The 21,338-nt window shown below is 40.3% G+C and overlaps 1 protein-coding gene across 1 annotated transcript in view; it reads right to left on the reverse strand.

Annotated features, from left to right (window-relative positions):
• ALPK2 (alpha kinase 2) overlaps positions 1-19,307 on the reverse strand; it is a 51,863-nt gene extending 32,556 nt beyond the window's left edge. The window contains exons 1-2 of the mRNA XM_052778715.1: positions 19,240-19,307; positions 6,717-8,430 (exon numbers count right to left, since the gene is read on the reverse strand). Coding sequence (XP_052634675.1) covers positions 6,717-8,204 — 1,488 coding nt within the window. The 5' untranslated portion in view covers positions 8,205-8,430; positions 19,240-19,307. The remainder of the gene's footprint in view (positions 1-6,716; positions 8,431-19,239) is intronic.
• Between the last annotated feature and the right edge of the window lie 2,031 nt (positions 19,308-21,338).

The raw sequence follows: 21,338 nt of genomic DNA on the forward strand, positions 1-21,338 counted from the left end.
AAAGAGAGATCCCTTTATATTGTCTAGTTGCCTTGCACCCTACCTCTTGTTTTGGTATTTGCACTCAATATCCCACATCACTCCTGTTTTTAGGAGTTGCAGTGGATCCCATTTTGGTGGGAATGACAGCTTCTCTGAAGTTAAAAGAGATCCTTTCTGGATCTGACTGGCTCTTAAGCTTGGCAGGCTGTGTGCTGTTCAGTGATTGGCTTTAACACTGAATTAACAAGCAATAGCAAATACCTGGGGTGCATTCTAAGAAATGGTGTATAGATTGGCTGTGCTTCAACACATATAACTGCATCAACAGAATGCAATCCTACAGGTGCTCTGGTTCCAGACTTGTGCCTCGGTTGAAACTGACCCCAAGTCAAAGACAGCAGTTACTTGTTATATAAAAGAATAAAAGTAAACTTCAATCTGGTGCAGCCTGTAGTGTGGCCGTTTTTAATTTTTAGCTTGTTTTATGATTTTTAAGAGAAAATAATTCAGCCTGTGGAACATGGTGAATTGATACTCTGAGATCCATATTTACAAAACAGGAAAAACAGCACAGGAAGCCTGACTGGGAAGGATTGTTGTTGGTGTTCAGAGGGAAGTTTAGGTAATTACCTCCATCAGTCATTGTTCAGGCCATCTAATAAAACCATCTGCAGAGAGGCCAAACAATATCAGATACTAAGGAGACTTGGGCAGTTCAAGAACCTGAACAAAATACAATTAGTATCATATCTGGGAGGGTTTCTTTAAATAAATACTTGATTCTTAAGGAGAGTTTTCAATGTATGAGGCATGGGAATATAGCACTTTAGCAAGCTGTGTTATTTAATTTCATTACTGATCTGGAAGAAGAAAGAGTCAGCACACATGTGAAAACAGCAAGTGCTAACTTCTGGAACAGCAAAAAGGAACTCGAAGACTACACAAACCCAGGCGGCCTGGGAGTGCTTCCAGTTCCTGGGACCCAGTACACCCTGCAGCCACATTCCAGTCCCATTTCAAGACAAGGTCTGGGCTCTTGCTGGTCCCTTTTTCACCCTGGTTTCCATTCAAAGGAGCCATTGCATCTCAACTGGTGATCCACACATACCTCATATACAGACAAACAAAAAAACCCTATGAATCTGAGCAGGAAATAAAACAAAATTAGATTTGGAAAAAAGCAAAGTAATGCACTTGGGAACACACTACATAACATGCCAAGGGGAAAGGTATCAGAGGTAAACTACACTGCTGACCAAGACATATAGGTAACAGAGGGAAAAAATTAAATATGGCAGGTAATAATAAGGTCAATGGAGGTTGTGGTATGATACAGGAGCAGAGCTACAATTTCCTCTCTTCATGTCTCAAATGTCACAACAAATAATGTTCAGAGACTTATTAAAAGAATAAATTACATAATTCCAGATAAAATATTTTGATAGAGTGAAGGTTAAACAGAAACACCAGTGCAAGTGCTTTGATTCGGAATTAAGGCAAAATTAAAAAAATATACTTCTGCTCTGCAGAAACTCTATGTTGTTAGCTAGAGTCAATAGTGAAATTGGCACTATCTTTACTTATCAGTATTTCTTGATAACAAAACTGACAGGCACATCATAATTATCTCCTAAATAAATATATAAAGCTGGGATCTTCAGAATATAACAAAACATTAAAGAAAGCCAAATACGTTAGGTTGTGATAAAGCAAAGAACAAAAAGGCAGATAAATCACCTTACTGCTGTCTGATAAAAAGGTATGAGTAAAGTTGGAGTTAATATGACCCTTTTGCACATGATTTTTATAAATGCACCTCAGAGCGCCACAAGAATCTTCACAGTATAATCTGAGTTAGCTGCTGTTCTCTGCTCCCTTTGCCATACCTGAGAAATGGACCATCTTCACCCAATGTGACAAAGTTTGTTTCAGAACTGAGTGACAAATTGTCACATTCACGTGCAAACAAACCCAGTAGACAAGAGTTAAGGCTATTCTAGTTCTCTTTCCCTACAAAATGTAGGGATAAGTTATACATGAGTCTCTCACTTCATCAGCTGAACCATTTCTGTTAATGAAAGCAAGAAGTTCATCTCTGAAATGAGATGGTTAATTTTACCTCATGGTTTCTCACTGCTTTTTAAGAGGAAATAGTTTAGCAAGGTAATTCTCCCTGTAAATAAAGTCTCCATGTTACACTTATATCCCTCAGTTTGTACAAATGGAATGAAACAAACAATCCCTGATATACAGACAGTAAGTATATCACTGCCTCTGGATCAGAACTCCCTCAAATCCACCATGTTTGGAACTGCTTTTAGTTTACACTGTTCTCCAGCAGTAGTTGAGTGGGTCTTTCTATTTCCCTGTTTCATGCAATGCCACTCAAATTCCTTTTTTCTAAACTAACACTCTGCTTTAAATGCCACACCTGCCTTGGATTAGCTTAAATAACTCAATACCTGTAGTTATTTCAACTGCTTTAGACAGATGAAACAAAAGACATGAACTATATTTTATCCTGCAGATGCTTACTGACAGGCACATCCTGCTAGCATCCTGCTATTCCTGCTGAAGAGGCAGAAAAAGAGGAAGTTAAGTAAGAACTATAGTATTTCAAAGGACAAAAAGCAAGTTCTCTGCCTTTGACAACATAGAGCAATAGGGTGACCATGCACAGCCGTCATGGGTCCACACTCTGAAGTGGTAAGGATTTTCCAACTGATGTTTTTTTTGTTTGTCTCCCAGGAAAGATTGCAGCCAACTATAACAGAGGTGACAAAATGGGTCGTTACCTGCCAGCCCTAGGGTGGATCCCATTGAACAAGCAGGATTGGTATCACAGCCTGCATAAGCTCTAGTTACTCAGACTAGGACTCCTCTGTTTGCTGTGATGCAGAGCTCCTGCCCCTTAACACGCTGCTCAGGTTCAGACCATTCCCTGGGAACGTTCAGCCCCCATCTCAGCCAGACTCAGAGCAAAAGCCTGAGACAAGACTACCTTTTCAAGTGAATGTACCAACCACTCTAGCCCATTAGAAAGGATGAGGTGTAGCCTCTCAAACTCTCCTGTTGGATCTGTGGCACATGGTATGAATATAATATTGAGAAACAAAGCATGCTAACTACTTGATGGAGAGTTATTCTGCACCCAAGGACTATTGAAGTATTTTATAGAGTGCAAAACTCACCAATGAAGTGAAAAACTTTGAGAAATAAGAGACCTAATTTCTGCTAAGATTCAAAGTTGGAGGAGATTTGGATCCCAGCTTCCTCATAGGAAACCGATTTAGGCAGTTTTTTCAAAATTCCAGTAAAAGAACTGTGAGTGGTGACAAGTTGCACCAAGAGGGAGCAAGAATACATGTCTCATAAAACATTATACCTGACTAGGTTTTGAGCTCAGATAACCAGAAAATCTTCCCTTTTTTCCAGCAACTGTTCACTCAAATGAGACAAGAGGCAGAGATGTACTTTAAAAACATTTGAATGAAAAATGAAACAACTGTAACCTGATTGAAAATGATGTGTTGGGCATGCACAGTAATTCTTACTCATTACTCTCATTAATATTTTGGAACAGAAGTTCTCACCTATTTTGTATTCAAAGCCAGCCATTAAACCAGTTCCCATCCAACAGCTGTTTACTGGCCTAAGTGAAACCATTTGCTGGGTTTCAATCTAACTTCTGATGGGCAGAGTTAACCTGTCATAACTGTTCTGACACCCTTTCAAACAGTGTCCTTTGGCTCTTCCTTTGTTGTGCAACCCAGCTCCTTCCCCTCATACCTCTCCACCCTTTTCCCACATCTTTCTGCACGTTGCTCCGAATACACACACTCCCTCCTTTATGACAGTGTTGGAGTGCAGTGCACATGACCAGCATCTGCATTTGTTTACTAACTGCAGAGCAGGAAACTCTAAACTTAAGGGTGCCCCAGCAACGAAACACTAAATCACACTTCTTCATTACACATGGCAGCTTCTAGGACATCACACATAACAGCAGATAGCTACCATGTTAACATATTGAACAGGGCCAGTAACCCAACAGATGAACAGCTTCATTGGCCTATGCAGTCCTTGCAATTTTGGCTACCCTGGAATCTAACAAAGCAGAGGTATAACGCGCTAGACAAAATACTTTTTGTGCACAACCAGATCACCCGATTACTTGGAAGTTCTGTGTCATTTCTGCTTCTCTCCTTTTTGTACAATAACATTTAAAATTATCTAGAAGTGACGTAAATTTATGTCAGGAAGGTCAAACCGAGTACCTCTCAAATTGTATGCGAACTGGCTGTTCTAACATGAGCAAAACCAAAATAATGGCAGGATGAACAGTAGATCTAATCAGCAGGAAGAAAAATGCTCTAGAAATATACAAACACCGCATGCCATTCTTCCTGGGGTATCAGTGTAAACGTTAAGTATTTCGCTTATGCCCTGGAATCTCTCTGAACCTGCCAGTTCCAGCAGGACTTCACCAACATTGCTGGCATTTGGCAGGCCACAGACATGGGCTCTGTAATTCAGGAGTGACACCAGTACCTTGTGCTGAGGGTGCTGGCTGAACACTAAACAGGGACTGGCTCTTGAATGACATAATGCAAAACTGAAGCCTCCTGGCTCTCTGTACAGTATGTAGTATCATACAGCTGGCACAGTTGGCTTTTAGGACCTATTACTAATTAAGCTGCTTTGAAGTATTAGATAAACAAAGAATTTTATCTGGGGCTAAACCATGAGGTCATGAGAGGAGTCGGGAGCCTCCCACCTTGACCATCCAACGGAAGGAGAAGTCACCCAGGCAGAGCAGCAGTTGCTGCACAAGACAGACTGCAAAGGTTGTTCCAGTTAGAGGCAACTTGGCACTGAGGGGAAGTGTAAATCCTTGGGTAATTAATGCTGTGGTTCTGTGGCTGCTATGTACCTCTCAGCAGACCTGATTCACCACATGGAGAGGGAAAATACAACACTCGTCAAAAGTGGATGGCTGTGGTTTTTGCTACAAGTCCCTCACATTGCTCCCAGCAAAGCTGTCTCAAATGCTGGGCTCCAGCTAATACCACAATGCACTTTTATGTAAACCTGTGTGCAGCAATAGGAGGTTGATTCTTTCTTGCCTCGCTTAGATTACACAAGCAGATTGCTGAGGAGTTTCTGGCTTACTATATGGGAGCTGTGAGAAGCTGTCCACATTTTCCTTGTGCTATAAAGAGTAGTTTCCAAATGGGATGCTTTTGTTTGACTCATTTTCAAGACCACATAATTTTGAACATACACCTAAATTTCATCTTCATTCATGTGTGTTTAAAACCAGGGGTTTGGTTTGTGCTAATCTCTAGCCCTTTTGTGTACACCGATACTTCCTTCCCCCTTATTTTTATCTAATGTAAAGTTTTGGTCATGGACACACAAATAGAAGAAATACATACTGACTCCAGGTAGCAAGAGTCTAACTAGCCAATCTGAAATTTGACCATGGCACTTACAGTAACATAACAGCTGCTCTTTGCTAAGAGGCTTCTGCGATTTAAATTATTGTACTGCACTGGGAAAAAAATGAAACAATGCCTCTTGCAAACCACGGTAATACCTACTGTCAAGAAATTCTCAGTAGGTTAATTTCAGTAAGGGGGTGTTCCCGATCATAAGAACATTATGGGCTGCTAAAATGTGATTGGAATTTTATCTGCTATAAAAATGGAGAAACCTATGGATGTTTATCAGGCAGAAGAATTCAGTGATTTCTGACTGCTTAAGACACCCCAGTGGCTAGATTAAAGTCAGTCTACTACCCAGAACTGGGAGACATTTTTGCCTAAATAATACAGATGAGGAAAAGCATGTGGAACTGGAAAAAACTTGTGTTTATTTGTCATAAATGGGGTTTTTTTTCTGTGCAATTAGCTACACACCTTCAAATCAGTAAAGTCAGTGATCAGATTATTCATGATTTAATACTCATACATATGTATTTCTATATCTTGAGTCTTTACTATGTGAAATAAAAAGTATGATCCAATTCTCCCACTTACGAAAACTGGTGGAACATCATATCAGTCTGTACAACTATACTGATTTCCCCAGATGATTTCCTACCAACAGCATAAAATATGCAAGTACATGGAAAGTACCACTTTCAGTTTTTAATTTTTAGCTGGTTTTTTACATTTCAGCTGAAATATCTGACTCTTTCATTGTTTTATTTTTAAAAAGCAAAGCTCCATTCACCTCTGTAACATGAACTCTCTGGATTAAATTCCCCTCCTTGTTATAAATTCAGCGCAAATCCCTGTTGATTTGTTTCAGATTTCCAGCACCATAAGTGGATGACAATTTTGTTCACTGAGTATAAACTGAAAAGAAAGTAAGTCAAAACATTCTCTGCTCACAATAGGTATTTGAGAAACTTTCTGCGTTGAAAGAAACATTGCTTTGAGAAGACCTGTGCAATAGCCTACATATCAGATTTCCCTATCCAGCTGTCCAGAGTCCCATTAGTGCCTCTTACTATTATCAATCTTACTCTATAATTAGAACAGCTTATGGTTTATTTGGGCCTTTTTCAAAACTAGATTTCCTTTCCAGCCGTAGCTGTCATTCAGAAGTACATGAATAGTATCTTTCAAAGTAATTTACATTTTACATTATTTTGTGACAAACAGGAATAAAATGCATTTAAATCAGTAGAGCAGCTCTTTCTATTAAATGATAAACATTTTACTTACCCTGGGTGAGACGTTTTCATTTGGCATCTGATTTTGCTCAGACAGGCCCCAAGTCCTTTTCCTTTCCCAGTGACAGTCTTTATCTGCCTCTTCTGTATGACACAAACCAGCCTGCATTTGCAAGTTTTCTGTCTCCTCAGGGATTTGTGTTGAAATGACACCTTCCTGACTGGAAGCACTGAATTCCCTAACCTCTGCTGTAGTCTGAAAAGATTGTCCTATATTACTTACATATCTGCAAAGCTCTTTAGGGTTTAACAACTTTAAAAGGTTTCTTCTTAGACTTTCTGTTAAGGTACAGACAGCATGCCTTGCATTTTCCTCTGGCAAATTTCTTCTCCCCTCCTCTAGCAGCAATGAGCTTTCCCCCAGCAAGTCCTTGTCCGTACTGTTTTCTGTCATTGTCTCTGAAGCCTGATTTGTCAAAGAAGCACCTATGCCACTAGTAGAGGAGTCTGCCTTGGCATGTGTATTATCCTTGTTCTTTGATTTGTCAGCTGAGAAACCTGCAGCTGAGTGGCCACTTCCATTATTTTCTTCTTCAGTTCCAGGATGGTCATTTTCAATGGCTGCAGATGCAACAGGCACTTTATACTTTTCTTTGTCTTTCAAACTGGTGCTTTTATCTCGGTGTCCAACAGTGAGAGTCATCTCTGTCTGCAAAGTTGACTGGCTGTATATAGAGGGGTCTCTCCTTACATTTACTCCTTTGAATTTTGAGTGATGACCACAGAAGCCAATGGTGGTATCCATAGGCATAGTGTTATCTGACACTTGGAACAGACAAGGCATTTCACTGAGGAAGTAAGCACACCCATCACAATCCTTACTCAGTTTTAAATCATCTTCATCATCACTTTCTAATAAAAATTGTAATTTCTTTTTCCAGATTTCATTTTCATGCAATGTCAGCACATCAGAACATTCAAAATACTCTAGGTCATCATCAGAAAAGTCATCACTTACACTTGGAACTTTCTCTGCATAAATCTCCAGAAGAGTGGCAGAATTTTCAGAATCATCTTTTAGAAAATAATTTTGATTTACTATGGGAGTATCCGCCTGCTCACTGAACAGGGTGTTCACAGTTAGAGGTCTACCGAGCCCAGTTTTTTTACATGCCTGGATATCTGCCAGAGACTGAGCAGATACAGAGTCTTCCGCGTTAAGGCAACAGTTGTCTGTGTGATAAGTGATTACATTTGTAGGGTGGGAATGCACCTGTCTGCTGCAGTATTTCTCTGCTTTTCCAGCAGTGACACTGACCATACTGTTAAAATGAAGTAGGTCATCACCATTCTCCGACAAATCCCTTAGGCAGGAAATATTGTCCTGGGTTTTAAATACATTTTTTACATCCATGTTGTCTTCCATGTTAGGCAAGTGTCTGTGGGATTTGTCAAATGGGGACAATACTTCTGCTTTTCTGAGCTTCTCAAGCAGTAAACCACTGATTTTGGAAGAGTCAGAATCTGGTGAAATCAACATGGGGTCACCCTCACAGGTGTAACTCTGGTGTTGCGCAAAATGTTTCTCTTTCCGCTCATTTTACCCTGAAGTCTCCCACACCGTTATTTAGGTCAACAACGAATTCTGGGGAAGTTTGGGGTTTTGTGTCTGATTCCAGTTCAACAAAAGTAGAACAGCAGGTCATTCTAGCTGTCAAACTGTTTCCAGGTACTGTTCAATAAAGTGCAGATCTTGCTCTGCGCACCTGCAAATAAAAGAAACCTGAAGTTTAAAATTACTTCTAAAATGGGTATACCTATTTTCTCAAAGGTGGTCCATTGACACATAGTTGCAAGCATTTTCAAAAAAAAGAAATCATTATTTAAAAATCAAGATCAAACTTTAAAGCAGTAACTATAACCCAGCTATCCATGCAATGACACTTAATGGCAACACATTATAACTGTCCAGAGTAATTCGTGCTAGGAAAACAAATTCTTAAGGATGCCTGCACATACACGCAGCAGCACAAAACAGGCTTTAGCACACGTTGTTTAGACATTTCTAAATGCAAATAGTAATCTGCAGATGATGTAAATTTTCACGTGTGCATGACTTCTACAGGTACCAAGTACCTGCTATTTTGGTAGTCACATTGGCACAACAGTAGGCTATTCCTTGAATTGGCATCATAGGGACATAAATTCCAAAATCTGTTTTTAGAAATACCTGGAACAATCAGTATGGTTACATTTTATAAGGCTATTATTGTTTAAAGCAATTCTATTGTACTTTGGCTTGATGTTTGTAATTTCTGCGGTGACAGAACAATGAAATGAGGCTGGTTAGCTTCAACTTCCTATTCATATTGAGTCTTACTTTCAAACAGCTGTGCAGTAGCAAAATGGCATGGCAATGCAGAATTTACATAAAAACAAAGTGAAATACACCAAAAGGCTTCCATTAGCTGAATCCAAAGAAATATGGAATCATCTCTCCCTTCTTGTAAAAAAGCCTTGTTTCCTAAGCATTCCCAAATCTTAGGATTTTAGATACTTGAGACGTTTTTGTATACTACTAGAGGGACTCTGGGTCATTCTTCACCATAGGGTACCCACACTAATCCCAGCAGGACTCTTGCACCATCCAGAGATGCACTCATCAGGGAAAGCAGTGTAGCAGAACTGAGTTTCAAGTAAATTTGATCTCATGAAGGATGCCAGACTAAAAGCTCTGAAAAATAACTACCTATTTTTATTCACAGAACTGGTATGACATGAAGGACAACAGCAGGAAAAACTTTCTTGCCATCCTGCTAATCTGATGAAGCAATTTAAAGACACCTCTATTCATTCTCCTTTTCCTTCTCTCTCTTCTCCCATTGTGACCTTTTTAGCTTATGTCTCTCTCCTGGCTGCAAAATCACCAGCCACTAGCTCCCTAGGACAGCAACCTTTCCCGATGCCCTTTCAAGAACCCTATAGCACTTTATCTGCTCTCTGCAGGGCCACAAGCAGAGCCATCATTGGACCTGTCAGCACCCAGCTTCATGTCACAATCCACTGCAGACACTGATCAAAGTCAGTTAGTAAGAAAATATGTGGGAGCTAGATTAGAGCTTAATGGCTACATAGCAAGGGGCTTGCATGGCTTGCCTGGAATGTGCCTCTCATGTAAAGAGCACAAAGCAGCTAGGTATATTTTCATTTCCTTCAGGCAAACCCTGCCACGGACACCTTTTCCACAGAGTTACCTAGAAGGTGAAAAGCAGGAAGAGAAGGTGGTTAACAGGAAGGATACTAGAAGGGACTATGCTAAGTTGTGTGACAAACAGTTTGACTCCATGCACACAAAGGAGCGCAGACGAACAACAGCAGATGGGGCAACCAGACCAGCACCCTCTCCCAGCATACAACATATATGTGTGTTGTATACAGGTGTGTATGTGCCTATGGAGTACACGTGCTCAGCCTCACTGGTTGGACTTGTGGGTATGGAGCTGCAGCAGCCTTCCTGTAAGGCTGCTGGCTTTGGCACCTCGTAACAGGCAACGTGGCTCAGCACAAGACCTCTGGAGTGTATGAGGAGAGAAGGGAGAGGGGGGAGAGGAGTTCAGTATTTTTGATATGAGAAGTAAGAACGGGTAGGAGGAGGAGGTAGTCAAAAGGCAGTAGAGAGGCAATATGTTTTGTCAATTTAGTCCTGGAATAAACTGGCAAAGGTCCAGCATACAAGGAAGTGCAGGCCAACAGGAAAGGATGGTTTGAAGAGCAAGCCTGATGTGCCACAAAGGTATATTGTCAGCTTGGAGGTGTAGCCGGGAAGTTGCCAGAAGACACAGAAGATGACAAACCAGCTTTACAGTAGTGCAAGCCAGCCTGGTCACAGTGGCTTGGCTAAAGATGCTTTGCAGCATGAAACTAAGAGTGGGAAACATGCACTGCTGTATACAGTGTTGCTGACGTACAGAAGGTTTCTGGTTACTTTTTAGGGGGGCCTGTTGTGGTGGGACAAGGGGTAATGATTTTAAACTAAAAGAAGGTAGATTCAGACTAGATATACGGAAGAAATGTTTTACGATGAGGGTTGTGAGGCATGGGAATGGGTTGCCCAGAGAGGTGGTAGATGCCCCATCCCTGGAAACATTCAAGGGCAGGTTTGATTGGGCTCTGAGCAACCTGATCTAGTTGAAGATGTCCCTGCTCATGGCAGAGGGGCTGGACTACATGACCTTTAAAGGTCCCCTCCAACCCAAACCATTTGGTGATTCAATGATTCTATGATTATCTACACAGGAGGTACAGGGCAGGAAGCTGGTGTGCAGGCTTCCTCAGACTACCACCTTTAAGCCTGAGAAGCAGTCTAGTTCGAACTCCATCGTAATATGGGCTTCCCTGCTGAAGAGGACAAGAAGAGGACAATTAGTACATATTGTAGTGGTTTTAAATAATGTGGACACCTGTTGACTGGCCTTGGGCCAATACTCTACATTTGCTTCATGCAGGCCTTTGAACTACAATCTAGACCATGCGTGCAACAAGAGCCTGGAGAAAAAAGGCATTGGATCCCATTATCTTCAGCCTTTCAGATCTCTGATCACGTTTTGCTTTCCATTTCAACTCTAAGAAATATAAATATTTAACAGAAAAAAAATAATGGAGCAGTAGAGAGTAATCTTTCCCTCATCCATTTTAGTACAGTGCCATGGAAGTACCCCCCCAGCATTCACCCATCTCCTCTTAAATATGTATTTGCCTAATATTCCCAGTTGCATTCTTTCAAATCTGCCTTCATCTTTGCTTTTCAGAAGACCAGATGCCCGTTTCCTCTTTTTTGGAGGGTATAAGATATTTTAAAAGCATGGCAATTTTCCCAGCTGAAAAGAGCCTTGGCAACATTTTTTTAATGGAGATTGACTCATGAATACTCTTTACTAAAGCAATTGTACTATACAGTTATTATTATCTTAGTTCAGCTGCATTTTGACATCAAGGGGAAAAGAGCTGTCAGATTTCTCGATATGAAAATTAGATTAGATTGCTGTGCATTCTGTCAGATCTGACAATGAGAATTAAAGCAAAATAATGTTCCATGAGGAAAACGGCAATAAACGCTGGTTTTCTACCCAAGATAAAGAGCCATTATTTTTTTTTAAACCTGGGGAGAAAGTAGAAGATATTAGATAAAACCATAATTTCAATTATTGAATTTAGATAGAAATTGTAAAGAGAATTGTTAGCATAATACTCTCTCAGCTCCTTAAGAAAACTTGTGACAGAAGATGCATAATGAAATTCACTGAGGAAAGATGAATGGGAGGGAGATTGTGATAATTTACCATCAGCTATTGACTAGTAACCTGAAAATATGCTAAATTCCTAATAAACTGAGTTTTGAACATTTGGTGAAAAGAAGACAAGAGAACATTTAAACATATTAGAGTATTCTGGCTGCTTGTCTCAAGTCTTGCTCTGGAAACCAATGATGCTACTTGTTGAATCAGGTACTATCTAATGACAGGAGGACAGTGAAGCAGAGCCATGTAGGAGAAATTAACACCACCAGGTTTTAGCAGGTAATGGTAAGAAAGATGCCTATTTTGGTTCTCTAATGATCTGTGAACATATTTTCCATCTCTTACTGATCAGAACTGTGGCAATTGTTGGGGAATTTTTAGATACCCCTTGAGGCGAATTAAACATGCATTTGTGCTTAAATAAAAAAAAAAAAAAAGAAAAATTTCTTGAACAATGCATTAGGCAGAGTCCTACCGCTGTAAGTGGTTCTACAAGCAATCTGCAAAGATCGTCACGAGCCCATTCCTGACATACACTGGCACCAGCACCAATCCTGTGAGCGGCTGCATGGGCGCCTCAGCCCAGCCATGGGTCCATCCCTCAGCCCAGCTCTGGTGCCCAAAGGTGGCTCCCGAGCGCTCACATTGCAGGATGGCTACAAGACAAAACTGTGGCTGTTTCTTATCTCACCACCAAGGGAAACTTCACTCCCTTACAGGGAGTAGTTGGTCTCTGGCATTCTGGCTTCCAGCCAGTTTAACCCCTCCCACAGTTGGGCCTTCTCGCCCTCCATGACAGATCATTCCTCGGTCACAAATTACCACTGCTGAGCAGCTACAATTTGAATTTCCCCTTCACTATCCCTGGACATGATGGCTTCCCTTTTCCCTTTCCTCCACCCATCTCCCAGGTCTGCCTCCACTCCCACAAAGAAAACCGCACGTGTATCACCAGGGTCTGATGTTGCCTAAGCTCAATGCCCTGGGAGCTACGGACAAGGGAAAACAAAGCTGGCAGCAGCGTGAAAACAGTAACCTGAGAACTGTGGTTGCATATGATTTAGGAGAAATATAGAATTGATGAAAACCTGGAATAGTCAGATTAACAAGGCAGCAATAGGCAGTAAAGACATTTGTAGATGCGTCATCAAAATCCTTTTATGGCAGGAAATAATCAAAGTGTTCGTGAAAAATGATCAGTTTCAAATAATATTATGCAAAAGAATGGCTGGAAAAAGCATCAAAATGGCTAAAACAATCACTCAATATTTCTCTAAGGAAAATATACAATAAAACAAATTCGAGTAAATTTTCAGGAAAAAAAATGCTTTTCTATTTAAAATTCATACTTTGTCATAATTCCATACCAGTTTGAAAAACTTACTCATAGTGAAAACGTTGTCTGAAATTCCAATTCTAAAATAAAATTTTTATTGTTCAAACTTAAATTTTCATTAAAATGCCAACATTTTTCCCAATTTGAAACTTATTTTTAATATAAAAAATGTTCAATATTTGATCATTTATTCCATTTTTTGAATGGAAATATTTTTGAAAAATTACACTTTATCATGGAAAGAACAATGTTTAAATGAGTTTAATTTTTAGTAATAGCCATTTTGCAGGTGGTTTTGGACCGGAAACCACTTCTAATGATTTCAAAAGGAGCTGTGGGCTTAATCCTAATGTCAGCAAAAAGTTTTTTAACTTACAAAAATATACAAATTTGATTAAACTTAAAAAGTGGCCATTAATTTTCCTCTCTTGCATCACGTTTTTTTCCACTTTATTTGGTTATAAATAGAAATCTTCCTCTGTAAGCAACTTTAAATTCACAGAAGTTATTTCGACAGAAAGCTTATGCATTTTACAAGTCCAGGAGAGAATTTGTGTCTTTCTGTGGGGTTCACGTCCTCTGGAGTCAGTGGAAAAAATTCCCTTTACTACCTCTCTGAAGTTTTTTTTCTCTTATTTACTATCTATTCATCATGTAATCTCTGTTCTCTGTACAGTCCTACTCAGCCCACACCCTTATTCAATAGGATTTATTCCTATCTTTCAGATGCACTTGCTCCTCCTCCCCTTTCACAGGACCTGTCAGTCTATACCCATGTATTGTCTCTCTCCTTATCATTACCACACAAGCCTGTTGGGACAGGGACCATTCTGTGTATTCACATGCTGCCTGGCACAATGGGCACCTGATCTATGCCTAAACCTTGTATAATACTGCAGTACAATTAACATATGTAAACACGTTTTGACAACCAAAGCATTGTCTAGGTACGTTAAAAGCTCCACATCAGTGCATAAATACCCCTGTATGGCTGTACCTGTTCTGAAAATGACCCACTTTACACCCACATCAGTGTAAAAGAGTGGGAAAGAAGAACCTGCATTAGCCTACACCAAGGGTTATCTTAGCTAAACACACAGGAGGAATGAAACTGATAATCCCCCTATGTTTCATATTAAGAAATATCCTTCCATCAACTAATATTTTGGTCTCTTTATACCAAGTTGACACTGGGTCTGGGATACCTGAAAACACAAGAAAAATGATAGCTACATAAATAATGGGTGTTTGTAATAGCCTTAGATCAGACCATGTCTTCAGTAACTTATCTGCCATTCTCCACACTTGCGGGGCCACACAAAATCTGGCAGATCCCTTTTGCTTAACTGGTCAAGGATTAACTTTCATTGAACTTCTACATTTAAACCTATGTACAAAAAGCACAATCTTTCTCCTTTGTACATATGCATATATGAGGAGGATGTAGATGCATGCATAATACAGTCTGCTCACCTATTCTTCTAACACTTCTCCATCAGACTCGTCTTGCTTAGACAGTCAGTGGAGCATTTGCTTATGTGCTTCATTGTTTATTCTGAGATACTTGGTCTGAGACAACAAACTCCCCAAATGCCAGCAGAGTTTCCTACTATCACCTCCACTCCATAGGCTAAACTTTGGGATCTGGATTTGCCCTTTGGAAAAACAATTATTATCCCCTTGTCGTGGTTTAACCCCAGCCAGCAACTAAGCACCACGCAGCCACTCACTCACTTCCCCACCCACCCAGTAGGATGGGGAAGAAAATCGGGAAAAGAAGTAAAACTCATGGGTTGAGACAAGAACGGTTTAATAGAACAGAAAAGAAGAAACAAATAATGATAATGATAACACTAATAAAATGACAAGGGCAATAATAAAAGGATTGGAATGTACAAATGATGCACAGTGCAATTGCTCACCACCCGCTGATCGACACCCAGCTAGTCCCCGAGCGGCGATTCCCCCCGCCCCCACTCCCCCCAGTTTATACACTAGATGTGGTGTCATGTGGTATGGAATACCCCGTTTGGGTCAGCTGCCCTGGCTGTGTCCTGTGCCAACTTCTTGTGCCCCCCTACAGCTTTCTCGCTGGCTGGGCTTGAGAAGCTGAAAAATCCTTGACTTCAGACTAAACACTACTGAGCAACAACTGAAAACATCAGTGTTATCAACATTCTTCTCATACTGAACTCAAAACATAGCACTGTACCAGCTACTAGGAAGACAATTAACTCTATCCCAGCTGAAACCAGGACACCCCTAGACTATCCTACTAAACTTTAGATTTATCAATAGCTCCTTCTCCACTTGCCAGTGTATACTATATACCTTTTCATACATCCCTTTATAGAGATCTTGTATCAGTAGGTAGCATAACCACAAAGAAAGCTGGTGGATATAATTAGACTTCATTTAAGATAAACATGAAAAATCTCAAAACCAAAACACTAATAACCACAAAACCTTTCTTTATGATGAACAGAGATGGTCATATACAACGCAGATCCAACCAGAAAGCTAGCTGGTACGGACAGCAGGATGTTATTATATTGATTGAAGGGAGAGAAAGCAGCAAAAGCAGAACAGAAACAACAAAAAAAGCAGAAAGGAATCTCCACTAACCACACAATCCCAAGAAAAATCTAAAAGGGGCAGTGTCTAAAAGGTAGGACTACGCAGAACTTCCCGCACCTGGGTCTGTATCCATGCCCCTGCCTCACGCTGGCATCGTGGTGGAATGAGTGCTGCATACACACTATTCCTCCCTTACTCTGTATCTGGCACAGACAGAAAACACAACACGTGGGATATAACGGAGTCCTGCCGCAGCCTGGCCCGGTTCTCGCTCTGCATGATCAAGTACTGAGGCAGTACTGAGGAACGCAAAGGTGCTTTACTCCAGACATAAAGCGAAGTGCTGGCCACAAGAAGGCTTGTATATGTGATTATTGATTTCTACAGTGCTCAGGGAAACAGGACTTTATATGCATCTCTGTCAATAAATATGACTGTACTGTTTACGATTAGGCATGAAAAGCCACATACCACAGTCACAGTGATTCCTACCATATGGATATGAGAAGTGAAAGAGTAAGAAGTGAAAGAGTAACACTCACTGCAATAGATTTGCATAGCAAACAACTTGCAGTAGCAAATGTAGAATCATAGAATCATAGAATCATTTCGGTTGGAAAAGACCTTCAAGATCATCGAGTCCAACCATTAACCATGCCCCCTAAACCATGCCCTGGAGTACCCTGTCCACTCGCTTTTTGAATACCTCCAGGGATGGTGACTCAACCACTTCCCTGGGCAGCCCATTCCAATGTTTGACAACCCTCTCAGTAAAAAAATTTTTCCTAATATCTAACCTAAATCTCCCTTGCCTCAACTTGAGGCCATTTCCTCTTGTCCTATCTCCAGCCACCTGACAGAAGAGACCAACACCCTCCTCACTACAACCCCCTTTCAGGTAGTTGTAGAGAGCGATAAGGTCTCCCCTCAGCCTCCTCTTTTCTAGACTGAACAACCCCAGATCCCTCAGCCGCTCCTCATAAGACTTGTGCTCAAGGCCCCTCACCAACTTGGTTGCTCTCCTCTGGACACGCTCTAGCAGCTCAATGTCTTTCCTGTAGTGAGGGGTAGCTTAACATGAAATATTATTGCTAACAAAGCTTGTGTTTTTATGACCCTGACTCTTGGGTTGCTTGCGTTTTTATGACTCAGATTCTTGGTTTCCAGAGATACAAAGACATCACTGGCCTAATCACTCAAATAACCTTACAGATCCTTTCCAGAGTGACCAACTATGGCACTGTATGTATAATACAGATCCTGTCATCCCGTTACCTGTGAAATCTTAGTGTCCCACTTAAATGCAGTTATGTTCCAAGGTTAATACTAATTCCCTTTCCATTCTTCCTGGAAATATTTCTCAAATACGTCTTAACTTTCTTGCAAAGGTTTTGCACATTGATTTGTACAGCTGCAACATTCCTCTAAGAAATCAATAGCCGTAATTCCATCCACTCCCTGTTCCCAGCCTCCCAACTGTTTTGCGTTTGGGAATACACACATTTTTTCACTTCCTCACCCAGGGCATCTCTCAACACAGATTTTCTATTTTGTAGCAAATTCCGTAAGTTTAGCAATTTTATTCTTCCAAAACAAAACAAAACATAGACTTTTCCTGTTATGCAATAAACACAAACATTACATAGCAATGTAGACTTCTTAAAAGAGCTATTATATTCCCTGTATGGAAATACAAACAATATATTTATAATTACAATTGGAAACATACAACTGTTTTTTGCAAAAAGGTTGCCGTCCATGTTTTGCCATATTTAAATGCTTCTTTTCATGTTCTTTTTTCCTTTAACAGAAATCAAAGCTTTTACTAAAAATTTTCCTTTAAAAGTTTCATCAATATTGGCATGCTTCTGTGAATATTTTTTCTCCCGTGCATCCATAAATACTGACGGAATCAAATGCCACATGAAATTTCCAATCTGCTTTCCTCCACTCCTAGCCTATACAAGCTTTCCAAAACGATTGTGCCAGACAGACATAAAAACATTTTCTAAAAGTGTTGTGACCATGCCTACATTCTTAAATGTTGTTACCTTGTAAAAGTTAAAACCTCCAAGACAACAGAAACTGGAATTCTAGAATTCAATTATAACTTTGTGAACTCTATTCATGATAGGGCTATAGTAAGTATTTATACAGCAGTTTGATTACTATAGAGTCTAACGTTTGATGGGGTAAGAGTAGTGAGAACCCATGCACGCAAGGATTTATAAAGACTGCATTTGCTATTTTTTTCTGTATCTCTCAGTAGTTCTGCCTGACTCAGCTCTGTCTGGAATCCCTAATGCTGGAACACAAACAATAACTATAACCATATTATTCTTCTATAAATCCTTCAAGACACTGCAACCAAATCAAACATTTAGAGCAGCATTCCTGTCAAAGAGCGTGTAATGTCAGAAATCAAACTAGCAAAATACTGTGTTATCTAAACCAATTATCATATATCTATTGTATTAACAAAGTTTGGACAAGCAAAACATCAGTGAAGTTTTGGCTGTTCAAAAAGCAGATGTCTGGAAAATATGTCCTTGCCAAATATTCTGTGATATATTGTGTTTCTTCAACTTCTGACATCTGAGGCTTTTTGACAACTTTTATTATTAGTGTACTACTCATTGTAAGCAGCACCATGGTATAAAGAAAACACCACATAATTCATTGGCTAAATGTAAGAAGAATAAATGACTGGTTCTCTGTATCTCTAACAAAGACATGAATATAGAGTAATTAAACAATCACAGCGCAACTCTTAACACTGATCTGTCTTAATCTATTTTTAACATTTGTCAAGCATCTGACACTGTTGGCGTGAGCAATTCATGCAGCCTGATAATCATCTACATGCTACCAAGTGACCAGATTTTTTGTCAGGAACGGAGGAAATTTTTACCTAATGAGTATTAGGCCATGCAATATATATTTAGAAAGAATAAAATGCATATTTCAGGATACCTAGTATCACTTACACATTCTTTAGAGAAGAAAGCTAGCTTTCGTATGATTTTTGTAATTTTGTTTGTCTTGCTGAAACTCGGTGGAAAGAGTACCAGAGTGTAATTTCAGAAACATTTAGCAGAATTCTAAATGCTACATGTTTAAAAAAAAAAAAAATCAAGATGAGCAAAAATGACTATACTTCAGCAGAAGCAAATAACAAATCATATTTCCTGTTCAATAACAGTATAAATCACTCCATGTAGTGCCTTAAGAATAAAATAACTTGCTCTTCTTTGTGTATTTATCTTTTATGATACACATTCTATTTGCACACAGGAGAAAAAAGTGCAGAAGTAGTTTAAAAAGTATAAACAATTTGACTTCTCAAATCATAAACGTGCACTTACCCTTGCGTGCTCTTTCCTTAACTTCTAGAAGTGGGCCAGGCCTGTGGTTTTACTCTGTGTTACAAGACAAAAGACATTTAATTTACGCATGTTGTTTCAGAGCTGAGAAGCTAGCTGAAAGCTTCAGTGTTGTTTTGCTAGTGTGACCTTAGCATAGCAAGTCTGATCACAGAACAGTTTGACTTTTAAGAGAGACTATTTCGTTACATGCAGCAGATGGCTCTTCCTGGGAACACCTCAGCCAGAGCGAGTGGGAGAGAGCGCGAGCGTTGGCAGTGATGACAGGGTACATCCTACTTCCATAGAAGTCCAAGGGAATTTCCTCATGGCCTTGAGAGAGGAAGTGTTGGCCTTAGCTTTTCATAATAAAGCACTGGGTTGTTTTTTTAAAGCACATGCTTAAGCATGCTTAACTGCTTTGCTAGGCGCATTGGGAATTTCTTACTTGCTTGAAGTTAAGCACACAAAAGTTCTGCTGAACATGAGAAAATCTGCAATCCCTAAAAAGTAGGCTGAGGACACCAAAGGTGGATAGTGAACTTTTAACAATCAATACATAAAAAATTCACCTAACAATTCACATTCCTCAAAGGCCAATAAGTGAATCCTGAAGTAAGAAAGTATTCCCACTCCTATTACCCAAGAAGCCAAGTCTCACACAGGAGGAACTTGAATGAATTGCACAAACTGCTCTGAGCTCAAGGGATCTAGAAAAGGCTGAAAAGCAGGTTTTGTGCCAATTTTTTTCTTGAGCATTTTGCTGAAAGCACAGCTAAAAATGGTTATGAGATACTACCGTGCTAAATACTTCTTGCTCCCAGCATTATCTAGACCCAAATAGGAAACTGGTGTGTCCAGCAATAAATATACAACCACCCTCATTCAGGAATAGCAGCAGGGATGTCTACGTTTTATATAATAGCCTAATAGTCAAAATAATCCCCAAAGAAATGAGAGACCAGGATTTAAAACCTTACTCAACCTCAGGTAATTTAACTGCTTGACATTGTAGGAAGACACCCAACAAGCACAGACCATAGGCTGAGGTGAGTGAAAGGCACCTGCCTGATTCTCTAAGTTAAATCATACACAGCTGTGGATAACTACATATCATCAGGAAGTCAAAGTCACTGTCTTACCTGTATCCATTTTGCCATGCAGATTGGTTTTGCACCTAAATTAGGAGAAATAACCTATTGGTTAATGATACAGGAAAAAGCCACTCAATGCAATTTCTTCAAGTTAAGTCTAACTAAATGGCTTGTTTTTCAGAGATTCTGGACCCACAGATGTCCGGAGAGATACTGTGCTGTCATCTGCTCTGCAGGCAGATGTGTAAAGCCTGTTTTGACTATTGCAATACAACACATGAGACAACACTCTACTGAACAGCAATGCTCATAGTTTGGTCTCAATGCTGTGCTACTGCAGCCACCTGACTTCCAGCTTGCTTGCTGGGAAGGGGTGGCAAGTTTGCAGTCACATGAAAAAATACTTCAGAAATACAGGCAGCCACATTTGAATGATTGGATCAGTGATTAAAAATGTTAGTAAAATTACTTTCTAAGGCACTTTCAGTCCACTTTGAGCGAGCTGTAATTCCAGAGAGATGGGAATTCCCCTTAGATCATGGCCATGCTCTTCTGTACATTAACAGTGATGGAGAGCATTCAAAGAAACATCTCTCCTTGGAGACTCTTCCCGAGCAGTACCTCCTCTGCCTTGCTAAAAGACACATAAGATGCCTGACCCCTTAAGCTGGGCACCTGCTTGCCTGGGAACTGACATGAGACTGTGGGGAAAATATGTGTCACAGAGAAGAGTCCATGGCTGTGTCAGCTGCAGTTAGCTAAAGCTGCTTCTCCTCAAAGCGAGACCCCTGTCCCCAGCGTTGTGCGATTTTTGCCCGGTTTAACCGCCTGCCAGACTACTCTCCCTCTCACAGGAGAGCTGCTCCCCGCTCTCCAGCCACGTCTGGCCTTCTCAGCGCCAGACGCCCGCGCTGGCAGCAGGTCTCTGCCTCAAAAAGTCAGACGCTCAAACTCTCCCATTTCAAAACGGGTAAAACAAAACCCCGACCGGTTCCCTCACGCGGTCAG

Source organism: Harpia harpyja, chromosome Z (genome assembly GCF_026419915.1).
Source record: "Harpia harpyja isolate bHarHar1 chromosome Z, bHarHar1 primary haplotype, whole genome shotgun sequence".
Classification (NCBI taxonomy): domain Eukaryota; kingdom Metazoa; phylum Chordata; class Aves; order Accipitriformes; family Accipitridae; genus Harpia; species Harpia harpyja.